This window comes from Myotis yumanensis, unplaced genomic scaffold (assembly GCF_028538775.1).
Source record: "Myotis yumanensis isolate MYYU_CA2020_CCGP unplaced genomic scaffold, mMyoYum1.0.hap1 SCAF_6, whole genome shotgun sequence".
NCBI classification, from domain to species: Eukaryota; Metazoa; Chordata; class Mammalia; order Chiroptera; family Vespertilionidae; genus Myotis; species Myotis yumanensis.
In genome coordinates, this window is record NW_027223757.1 from 97,547,531 (window position 1) to 97,559,993 (window position 12,463).

General features: G+C 43.8%; 1 protein-coding gene across 8 annotated transcripts in view; it reads right to left on the bottom strand.

Annotated features, from left to right (window-relative positions):
* Nucleotides 1-12,190, bottom strand: part of ATAT1 (alpha tubulin acetyltransferase 1) — a 29,659-nt gene extending 17,469 nt beyond the window's left edge. For 2 of the 8 annotated variants that reach the window (XM_070419008.1, XM_070419009.1), the window contains exons 1-6: nt 12,017-12,190; nt 11,539-11,599; nt 11,365-11,456; nt 11,198-11,258; nt 10,961-11,074; nt 10,678-10,779 (exon numbers count right to left, since the gene is read on the bottom strand). In XM_070419008.1, the coding sequence (XP_070275109.1) occupies nt 10,678-10,779; nt 10,961-11,074; nt 11,198-11,258; nt 11,365-11,456; nt 11,539-11,599; nt 12,017-12,123 (537 nt within the window). In that variant the 5' untranslated portion in view covers nt 12,124-12,190. The remainder of the gene's footprint in view (nt 1-10,677; nt 10,780-10,960; nt 11,075-11,197; nt 11,259-11,364; nt 11,457-11,538; nt 11,600-12,016) is intronic. The other 6 variants (XM_070419014.1, XM_070419013.1, XM_070419010.1 and 3 more) reach the window with 5 other exon arrangements.
* Between the last annotated feature and the right edge of the window lie 273 nt (nt 12,191-12,463).

Sequence of the window (12,463 nt, forward strand, 5' to 3'; positions counted from 1 at the left end):
AAAATAAAAAAAAAGACATAGCGTAGCTAAATGGATACAAAAATATGACCCAACTATATGCTGTCTACAAGAGACCCACCTCAGAACAAAAGACTCACACAGGATGAGAGTGAAGGGATGGAAAAAAAGTTTTCTATGCAAATGGAAATGAAAAAAAAAGCTGGGGTAGCAATACTCACATCTGACAAAATAGACTTCGAAATGAAGGCCATCACAAAGAGACAACAAAAGTCACTGCATAATACCAAAGGGATCAATCCAACAAGAGGATATAACCCTGGTAAACATATATGTACCCAATATAGGAGCACCTGAATATATTTTTAAAAAGTTCTGGAGGACTTTAAGGGGAAATCGACAAAAATACAATCATAGTAGGGGACTTTAACACCCCACTGACTTCACTGGATATCTCTTCCAGACAAAAACTTAACAAGGAAAACAGTCACTCTAAAGGACACACTAGATCAGATGGATTTAATGGACATTTATAGAACATTTCACCCCACAGCTGCAGAATATACAGTCTTTTCAAGTGCACATGGGTCATTCACAAAGATAGACCACATGTTAGGACACAAAACAAATCTCTACAAGTTCAAGATTAAAATCATATCAAGCATCTTCTCAGAGCACAGTAGAATAAAATTAGAAATCAACTACAGTAAAAATACCCCAAAACATTCAAATACATGGAGGCTAAATAGCATGTTATTAAACAACTAGAGGCCCGGTGCATGACATTCATGCACTGGGGTGGGGTTGGGAGGGTCCCTCAGCCCAGCCTGTCCTCTCACAGTCCGGGACCCCTCAGGGGATGTCCAACTGCTGGCTTAGGCCCACTCTCCTAAGCTGGCAGTCGGACATCCCCAGAGGCATCCTTAGCACTATGGCGGAGGCGGGTGAGGTTCGCACCACTGCCACTGCACTCACCAGCCATGAGCCCAGCTTCTGGCTGAGTAGCGCTCCCCCTGTGGGAGTGCCGCTCAGCCAGAAGCCAGGCTCGCTACTCCTTAGCACTGTTTCCCTCTGGAGCACACTACCACCGGGGGGGCAGCTCCTGCATTGAGCGGTCAGTGTGCATCATAGCTACCGGTCATTCTGCTGTTCAGTCAATTTGCATATTAGGGTTTTATTATATAGGATCAATGGGTTACCAATGAGATCAAGAAAGAAATAAAAAAACTTCCTAGAAACAAATGTAAATGAACACACAACCACCCAAAATCTCAGGAACGCAGCAAAAGCAGTCCTGAGAGGGAATTTCATAGCACTACAGGCCTACTTCAAAAAACAAGAAAAATTAATAATGACTTAAACCTACAACTTAAAGAATTAGAAAGAGAACAAGAAAAGCCCAAAGTAAGTAGAGGGAAGGAAATAAATATTAGAGCAGAAATAAATGACAGAGACTAATATATATATATATATATATATATATATATATATATATGATCAATGACACCAAGAGCTGGTTCTTTGAAGGATAAACAAGATTTATGAACCATTAGGCAGACTCAACAAGAAACAAAGAGAGCTCTAACCGGTTTTGCTCAGTGGATAGAGCATCGGCCTGCAGACTCAAGGGTCCCAGGTTCGATTCCAGTCAAGGGCATGTACCTTGGTTGCATGTACCAGTAGGGGGTGTGCAGGAGGCAGCTGATCGATGTTTCTCTCTCATTGATGTTTCTAACTCTCTATCCCTCTCCTTTCCTCTCTGTAAAAAATCAATAAAATATATTTTTTAAAAAAAAGAAACAAAGAGAGCCCTAGCTGGTTTGGCTCAGCGGATAGAGCGTCAGACTGCGGACTGAAAGGTCCCTGATTTTATTCTGGTTAAGGGCACATGCCTGGGTTGTGGCTTTGATTCCCCAGTAGGGGGCATGCAGAAGACAGCGGATCAGTTGTTCTCTCTCATCATTTGTGTTTCTATCTTTCTCTCCCTTCCTCTCTGAAGTCAATAAAAATATATATATATATATTTTTTTAAATATATTTTATTGATTTTTTACAGAGAGGAAGGGAGAGACATAGAGAGTTAGAAACATCGATGAGAGAGAAACATCGATCAGCTGCCTCCTGCACATCTCCTACTTGGGGATGTGCCCGCAACCCAGGTACATGCCCTTGACCAGAATCGAACATGGGACCTTTCAGTCCGCAGGCCGACGCTCTATCCACTGAGCCAAACCGGTTTCGGCCAATAAAAATATATTTAAAAAAAAAACAAAAACAAAGAGAGAGGACCCAAATAAGAAAATCAGAAACAAAAGTGGAGAAGTAACCACTGACACCACAGAAACACAAAGGATTGTAAGAAAATACTATGAACAACTATATGCCAACAAGCTAGATAATGTGGATGAAATGAACAAATTCCTAGAAAAATACAGTATCTCAAAACTGAATCAGGAAGAATCAGAAAACTGAATAGGCCAATAATAGCTGATGAAATAAAAACAGTAATAAAAAAAAACTCCCAGAACCAAGATGGCGGCATAGGTAAATACCGGAGACTGCTGCCTCGCACAACCACTTCAAAAATACAACTAAAAGATGGAACGGACATCATCCAGAACCACAGGAAGGCTGGCTGAGTGGAAATTCTACACCTAGAAGGAAAGAGAAAAGCACACTGAGACTCAGAGGAGGTGCAGTGCAGAAGTAAAATACAGAGGTACAGAGGCCCATGCGGAAAGGGTTGGCAGCTGAGGACACAGTTGTCTTTTTCAATCAGGAGGGAGTCTCAAGCTCTGAGCTCCAGTTCCGGGCGAGTCTCTGGGGACCCAGACTCATAAGGGAGAAACTGAACTGTCTGGCATCGGTCGGAACTCGAGGACACCTTTTTCTCGGGGGGTGCTTGCAGTGATTGCCGGGACACTGAGAAGCAGGGCATCTGAGGGCAGGACTGAGAGCAACCATAACTACTCTCTCTGCACTGTTGATCCCCTGGAACCCCTCCCCTGCCCAAGCCACAGAGGCTTTTGCATATGAAAGGGCTGGCCCTTTGCAATCTGATAATTACCTAACAAACTGCAGCTGGCCCAAGGCCCCAGGGCAGCTTGCATTAAGTCACAGCTGGCTCCTGCTGGATAGCCTCAGACAGAGGCTAAATTAGCACCTCCTTAGAGATCCAGGAGCCAGTGTGCCTGGTGGTCAGAGTGGGACCATCCAGATTGCAGCTCCTCAGAATGGGACCATCCAGATTGCAGCTCCTCAGATTCATAAAGGACACAATCAGGGGGAAGACTCAGTGAGCACCAAAGCCCATTGAAGCAAGTCTTGCCCCAGAGGGGTGTCTCTAGCACAGAAGTTCTCCCACTGCAGACATAGCTTATTCTCACAGCCAATTGGCCTGGAGGTCAATCCCTCCTAGTGTTACCTACAACAATCAAGGCTTAACTACAACAAGACTGTGCACAAAGCCCACAAAGGGGTGCACCAAGAGTGTCTACCTCAGGTAATTGGGGAGGCTGAGCCACTGGGCCCTATAGGACACCTAGTACAGAAAGCCACTCTGTCGACACAGCGAAGCATAAAAAAATGTGGAGACAAGGAAACAGGACACAAATGACAGAAATGAGGAAAGCGAACTACTGGATATAGAGTTCAAAACCACACTTTTAAGGTTTTTCAAGAATTTTCTAGAAACCGCCGATAAACTTAATGAGACCCTCAAGAAATCTAGTGAGACCCTCAATGTTGTGATAAAGGACCAACTAGAAATTAAGCATACACTGACTGAAAGAAAGAATATTATACAGACTCCCAACAGCAGACTAGAGGATCGCAAGAATCAAGTCAAAGATTTGAAATACGAAGAAGCAAAAAACACCCAACCGGAAAAGCAAAATGAAAAAAGAATCCAAAAATATGAAGATAGTGTAAGGAGCCTCTGGAACTGCTTCAAGCGTACCAACATCCGAATTATGGGGGTGCCAGAAGAAGAGAGCAAGATATTGAAAACCTATTTGAAGAAATAATGACAGAAAACTTCCCCTACTTGGTGAAAGATATAGACTTACAAGTCCAGGAAGCGCAGAGAACCCCAAACAAAAGGAATCCAAAGAGGACCACACCAAGACACATCATAATTAAAATGCCAACAGCAGCCGAACCGGTTTGGCTCAGTGGATAGAGCGTTGGCCTGCAGACTGAGGGGTCCCGGGTTCGATTCCGGTCAGGGGCATGTACCTTGGTTGCGGGCGCATCCCCAGTGGGGGGTGTGCAGGAGGCAGCTAATCGATCTCTCTCATCGATGTTTCTGACTCTCTATCCCTCTTCCTTCTTCTCTGTAAAAAAATCAATAAAATATTTAAAAAAATAAAAAATAAAAAATAAAAATAAAATGCCAAGAGCAAAAGACAAAGAGAGAATCTTAAAAGTAGCAAGAGAAAGACAGTCAGTTACCTACAAGGGAGTACCCATTAGACTGTCAGCTGATTTCTCAACAGAGACTTTGCAGGCCAGAAGGGAGTGGCAAGAAATATTCAAAGTGATGAGTACCAAGAACCTACAACCAAGATTACTTTATCCAGCAAAGCTATCATTCAGAATTGAAGGTCAGATAAAGAGCTTCACAGATAAGAAAAAGCTAAAGGAGTTCATCACCACCAAACCAGTATTATATGAAATGCTGAAAGGTATCCTTTAAGAAGAGGAAGAAGAAGAAAATGCTAAAGATACAAACTATGAACAACAAATACACATCTATCAACAAGTAAATCTAAAAATCAAGTGAATAAATAATCTGATGAACAGAATAAACTGGTGATTATAATAGAATCAGGGGCATAGAAAGGGAGTGGACTGACTATTCTTGGGGGGGAACGGGGAGTGGGGGATGCAGGAAGAGACTGAACAAACATCGTACACCTATGGATGAGGACAGTGGAGGGCGGGGTGAGGGCAGAGGGTGGGGCGGGAACCGGGTGGAGGGGAGCTATGGGGGGGAAAAAGAGGAACAACTGTAATAATCTGAACAATAAAGATTTAATTTAAAAATAAATAAATAAATAAATAAAATAAATAAATAAACAAACTCCCAGCAAACAAAAGCCTTGGTCTGGATGGCTTCATAGGGGAGTTTTACCAAACATTCAAAAAAGAACTAACATCTATACTCCTCAAACTATTCCAAAACATCCAAGAGGAAGGAGCACTTCCAAGCTCTTTTTATGAGGCCAGCATTACCCTAATTCCAAACCAGGTAACGACACTACAAAGAAAGAGAATTAAAGGCCATTATCCCTGATGAACGTAGATGCTAAAATCCTCAACAAAATATTAGCAAATCGGATCCAGTAATTTTGAAAAAGATCATAAAGCATGACCAAGTGGGATTTATCCCAGGGATGCAAGACTGGTACAATATTTGCAAATCAATAAATGTGATACATCACATAAACAAATTGAAAGACAAAAATCACATGATCATATCAACAGACGCAGAAAAAGCATTGGAGAGGTGGCCACTGGAGCTGCAGGAACCAGTGGGAGCCTAAGGGTGGGCTGTCAAGCTGTATGGGCTGGGAGAATGGGCTCATCGTGGAAGAGGGACAGTGCTGCCCCTACGTGCACAACATCACCCGCAAGGTAACAAATCGGAAGCATTGAAAGGTGAAAGAAATAGATGACGTGCCTGGTGGAGCAGCTGCTGGGAGAACGTGTTCTCTGCTGCCGAGCCATGTCCCAAATGTGAACATCCTGTGCGTATTTTACGCAGCTTCAGACCCGCATTGCAGATGTGCCAATGATCACCTTCTACAAGAGCTGCGATGCTCAGCGTGGACACCGCTAGAGAGACTTGGGCCAGGCTGGCCCAGCTGCCTTCGTGTCTGTACCTTATTCCCCAGAGTGGATTCTCAGCTAGGAGGGAGCACTTGTATCCTGAGGGTCTTTGCTGGTGTGGCAGAAAGTTAACAATTTCAGGGTTGTTGGCCAGGGTGTCAGATGATGGATAGCCCATCTGCCAATCACTGGATGAACTCATTAATGTCCAGGGAGACTTTGTGTGGGGGAAAGATTATCCACAACTAATTATACTCTGTTTAATTTCCTGTTCATTCATCTTTCACATTTATTGGGCTACTGACATTCTTTTAGCAACCACCAACGCTCTTAAATATTTCTATTGTTTGCATAACTAAAGAAGTACAACTTATTTAGTTCTTTTTTTTTTTTTTAAATATATTTTTATTGATTTTTTACAGAGAGGAAGGGAGAGGGGCAGAGAGTTAGAAACATCGATGAGAGAGAAACATCGATCAGCTGCCTCCTGCACATCTCCCACTGGGGATGTGCCTGCAACCCAGGTACATGCCCTTGACCGGAATCGAACCTGGGACCTTTCAGTCTGCAGGCCAACGCTCTAGCCACTGAGCCAAACCGGTTTCGGCAACTTATTTAGTTCTTAAATATTTAACTGTTAAATGAAAACATTTAATCGAAGTTTATTCTGAATATTTAATTATAATGAAAAGTTTAATATTGCCTTCTCAGTCTTTTAAATGACTTAAGAAGTATATCTTAGCCCAGCCGTGGGCAAACTACGGCCCGAGGGCCGAATCTGGCCCGTTTGAAATAAATAAAACTAAAAAAAAAAAAAAAGACCGTACCCTTTTATGTAATGATGTTTACTTTGAATTTATATTAGTTCACACAAACACTCCATCCATGCTTTTGTTCCGGCCCTCCGGTCCAGTTTAAGAACCCATTGTGGCCCTGGAGTCAAAAAGTTTGCCCACCCCTGTCTTAGCCCTAACCGGCTTGGCTCAATGGAGAGAGTATTGGCCATGGACTGAAGGGTCCTGGGTTTGATTCCGGTCAAGGGCATCTACCTTGGTTACCGCTCTATCCCCAGTAGGGCGCGTGCAGGAGGCAACTGATTGATGTTCTGCCCTCACATCATGTTTCCCTTTCTCCATCTCCCTTCCTCTCTCTCTAAAAATCAATACAAATATTTATTTTTATTTATTTATTTTTTAAATATATTTTATTTTTTTTACAGAGAGGAAGGGAGAGGGAGAGGGATACAGAGTTAGAAACATCGAAGAGAGAGAAACATCAATTCAGCTGCCTCTTGCACACCCCCTACTGGGGATGTGCCCGCAACCAGGTACATGCCCTTGACCGGAATTGAACCTGGGACCCTTCAGTCCGAACGAAGGCCGATGCTCTATCCGCTGAGCCAAACCGGTTAGGGCGATACAAATATTTAAAAACAAACAAAAACTAGCTGGGGACAGGATCTAGGTTATTAGTGGATTTATTGGAACTTAAATTTATGCCTTTGATACAGATTTTTACTTTTTTACGACTTGATATTTTTCCCAGAAATGAGTAATTTTTTTCTTTTTGTAATTTATTTTTATTTTCACAAGCTATCTATACTAATAGAAGGATAATATGCTAATTAGACTGGGTCAACTGGACATCTTTCGGTTGTCCTGCCTGCCTTCCTTTCGGACAAAGCCACGGTGGTGGGGGCCGAGGCAGAAGCAGTTAGGGGCGATCAGGCCGGCAGGGGAGGGCAGTTAGGGGCTATCAGGCAGGCAGGCAGGTGAGCAGTTAGGAGCCAGTGGTCCCGGATTGCGAGAGGGATATCTGAAGGGTCCCAGATTGGAGAGGGTGAAAGCCAGGCTGAGGGCTCCCCCCCATGCATGATTTCATGCACCGGGCCTCTAGTACCATAATAAAACTTTATAAAAGTTACTCATGTGACATATTTCTCTTTAACATTTTATAAGTTAATTAAATGCATGCCACAATAAAAAAAAGAAAAAGCATTTGACAAAATCCAACACCCATTTTTGATAAAAACTCTCAGCAACGTGGGAATAGAGAGAGCATATCTCAACATGATAAAGGCCATGTATGACAACCTACAGCCAACATCATACTCAATGGACAAAAACTAAAACCATTTCCCCTAAGAACAGGAATAAGACAAGGATGTCACTTTCACCACTCTTATTCAACATAATACTGAAGTCCTAGCCACAGCAATCAGAAAAGAAGAAGAAATAAAAGGTATCCAAATTGGAAAGGAGAAATTAAAACTCTCATTATTTTCAGCTGACATAATATTGCACATAAAAAAAACCCCTAAAGACTCCATCAAAAAACTACTAGATTTAATCAATGAATTTGGCAATGTAGCAAGATACAAAATCAACACCCAGAAGTTGATGGCTTTTTTATACACCAATAGTGAATTCTCAGAAAGAGAAACTAAACAAACAACCCCATTTACCATTGTAACAAAAAATTTAAGATATTTAGGAATAAATTTAACCAAGAAGGTAAAAGACTTGTACTCAGAAAACTACAGGACATTGAAAAAAGAGACAGAGGAAGATATAAACAAATGGAGGAACATATGTGTTCATGGATTGGTAGAATCAACATCATTAAAATGTCCATACTACCCAGGCAATCTATAGATTCAATGCATCCCATTAAAATACCAACAGCATATTTCACAGATCTGGAATAAATACTCTAAAAATTTATATAGAACCCAAAAAGACCCCAAATAGCTGCAGCAATCTTGAAAAAGAAAAACAAAATTGGAGGAATCACAATACCAGATTTCAAGTTATACTACAAAGCCACAGTAATCAAAACAGCCTGGTACTGGCACAAGAACAGGCATATAGATCAATGGAACAGAACAGAGACCACAGAAATCGACTCAAGCCCCTATGCTCAATTAATATTTGACAAAGGAGGCAAGGACATACAATGGAGTCAAGACAGTCTCTTCAATAAATGGTGTTGGGAAAATTGGACAGATACATGCAAAAAAATGAAACTAGGCCATCAACTTACAACATAGACAAAAATAAACACAAAACAGATAAAAGGCTTAAATGTAAGTCGTGAAACCATAAAAATTCTAAAAGAAACCATAGGCAGCATAATCTCAGACATCTCTCATAGCAATATGTTTATGGATACATCTCCTGGGGCAAAGGAAACTAAACAGAAAATTAAAAAATGGGACTACGTCAAAATAAATGGCTTCTGCACAGCAAAAGAAACCATCAACAAAATGAAAAGGGAGCCCACTACATGGGAGAACATATTTGGCAATGATACATCTGATAAAGGGTTAATATCCGAAACATATAAAGAACTCATACAAGTTAACAGAAAGAAGACAAACCATCCAATTAAATAATGGGCAAAGGACCTAATAGACACTTCTCCAAAGTGGACCAGATGGCCAAGACATGAAAAAATGCTCACAGTCACTGATCATCAGAGAGATGCAAATTAAAACAACACTGAGTTATCACCTCACACCTGTCAGAACGGCTATCATCAACAAATCAACAAATGACAAGTGCTGTCGAGGATGTGGAGAAAAGGGAACCCTAGTGCACTGCTGGTGGGAATGCAGACTGGTCCAGCCACTGTGGAAAACAGTATGGAGTTTCCTCAAAATATTAAATATGGAAAAAAATTAAACATGGAACTGCCATTTAACCCAGTGATCCCACTTCTAGGAATATATCCTAAGAAACCTGAAGCACCAATCAGAAAGAATGTATACACCCCTATGCTCCTAGCAGCACTATTTATAATAGCTAAGATCTGGAAACAGCCCATGTGCCCATCAGTATATGAGTGGATAAAAAGCTGTGGTACATTTATACGATGGGTTGCTCTGCAGCAATAAAAAGAAGGATCTCTTACCCTTGGAGACAGCATGGAGGGACCTGGAGAGTATCATGCTAAGTGAAATAAGTCAGTCAGAGAAAGACAAGTATCACATGATCTCACTCATATGTGGAATCTAACAAAATAAAATGATGAACAGAGTGGATCCAGACACATGGAAGCATAGAACAGAGTGCAGAATGTCAGTGGGAAGATAGGGGAGGGTGGGTGGGTGGGGCGGAGGGTGTACTCCATAACCAACCAAAGGACTTGTGTGCATATATGCGTAGCCCAAGGACACAGACAATAGGGTGGTGAAGGCTTGGGTGGGAGCGGGCTATAAGTCAACGGGGGCGGGGGGGAATATATAATACTTTCTACAATAAAGAGTAAAAAAAAAAATTAGGTGTAACTAAAAAAATAGACAAACCCTCTCAGGTAAAAGCCAATAATGATTTTTGGAGTCTCAATGGTATGAAATAAATTCCTGTTCTTAAGAAAAAATAAAATAAAATCACATGGAAAAAATAATAAAATAAAATATGAGCTCCACAAGGGCAGAAACTTTTACCTGTTTTGTTGAGTAAAATATTCCTAGTGTCAGATGCTCAATAAATATTTGTTAAGTGAATGGATAGTATTACTAACATTATATTGCATTTACTTATAAACCAACCACCTTCCTCAGTTTAGACCAAAGCTCCCCAAAGACAGAAAATGTATATTATTATCGGCCCTTAATAAATGTTGATTTAGTAAGTAATGGCCTTTGTAAAAACAAGGAGGTGAAAATGAGTTGGCTATATTTGGGGCACGATGATGAAGAACCAAAATAGATGAGAGTAAAATAACTGCAAAATGAGACATGGTAGAAAACAACAATACACACTTAGTTGTATAAAATGAATCCTATATGATGGGGAATGTGCTTGGAAGGTGCAAATTCCTTGCCCCCAAATAATAAATTCAATGTGAATGCTCAGTGGGGATCTACCCTCTGAATCCTCTAACCTGTGGGACTGTGGTCTCCAGGTTGTAGTGTTTATTTAGGAACTTCAGCAGCTTCTGTGAGGGTCGGTCAATGGCTAGTTGGTGTGGTTCAACTCGCTCCTTCTGCAGGGAACAGGAGACTCAAGGTAGGAGAAGGTGTGGGGAGAACATGCCAACAGAACTCTGGAGCCTGGGAAGGGAATCGGACATGGGGCCATTGGGGAGGGGAGGCAGAGGCTCCAGTAGGGCTCCCAGCAAAGGGGCCTTATTCCCCCTTCGGACAGACGGTGGAGAGAAGTGATACCTGTAACATGTACTGGAAGAGTTCTCGCCCGTGGCCATGGCGTTGAAGTGTCTCGTGGATGTAAAAGTCCAGGATGCAAAGTGGTTCCACCTCATTGTGAGCCTCACGATCATCCTAAGAGGTAAAGAACAACAAGTATCTTTTCAGGACCAAGACATTGCTGCCACCTCCCACACTTCAGAACTGTTGTTTTCGGGAATCAAGGCATATGAACTCTCAGCCTCCAATAGCACTCACCAGTACAAAAAGTTTCTTGTAGCCAACTTTGAGGAAACCAATAATAGCTCCTTTTCCAGCCCTATGGGATGGGGAGGATAATGAACAAAGGAGTAGCAGCTCTCTGAGAGTCCACATGAAAGGGGCTGGGGAGGAAGGGTGCGCGATGGAAAGCGTGAGGCACTCACGGTCGAGCGGAGCTGTCTTTGAGCACATACATAACATGGCGGTTACTCTGCATCCTCGATGCACTGGTGATGGGTGCAGGAAGATGCTGGGCCTGCCAGGGAGACGACAGGCATTTTGCAAGTCCCTTCCAAAGGACCAGGCCTCCCTTATCTACTTCCCCGGGCGTCCAGTACCTTGGCAGAAGCCTTGCCCAGTTCATCTACGATGGTCATAAGTTGCTGCTGCACGTCAACACTATAGAGAGGACAGAGGGAGAGTCACTGCCGAGGGCTCTGACAGTCATTCCCAGGACCCTGGCCACAGCTCCCACCCAGGCTCAGCACTGAAGACCAGGACTTGACCTTGCTGCCTTCCAGTCTGACTTTCCCATCCCACCCTCTGGAACCTGCACTTCTGCCACACCCCCTCCTCCCCTGAGGATGCTGTGGGGAAGCAGGGAGGGCGGGTCAACCACATCCTTTGGCCGAGGGGTGGAATGTCTTAGGTCCAAGTGCAGCTCAATCCCTCTAAGTGTAGGGCGAAAGGGCACCAACAGGTCGAGCCAGGACATCAAAAGGAGGGTCATCGTCAGTGAGAAGGGGGCGTGGTGCCGGGACCAGGTTTCTAGGGGAACCGGGAGAGCAGGGCCTCGGGGTGGGTTTGAGATGTCACCGGGCTGGCGTTGTGGTTCCGGGTCGGCGGGCCGGGGGCCGCAGATGCTGGTCCAGCACCGTGATCCGCTCTGGGAGCAGCACGTCCACATCAAACGGGAACTCCATGGCCCATTGTGCAGGGCCAACCCCGCCCGCGTAGCGTCACTTCCGTCCCGCAGCGACGCCCCGCCCCTTGGGGTCTATTTCCTTTGCTGGGAGGGCCGCAATCCCCGCCCCGGAGCCCTCCTCTCCTCACCAGCCCCGGCCCACCCCGCCGCCGGCCCCAGGGAACAGCTGGGTGGGGTGCGCCGTGGAGCACTGCCTCAGGCACGGGGCCCACAAACGTGCTGGGGCAGAAGGACACCAGCGCCCATTCGAGGGGGCTTCTGGTCCTGAGTCCCAGGCTGGGCGGGCTCCCGCCTGACCAGTCCCCTCCCACAGCAGCACCCATTTGCAGAGACTCATC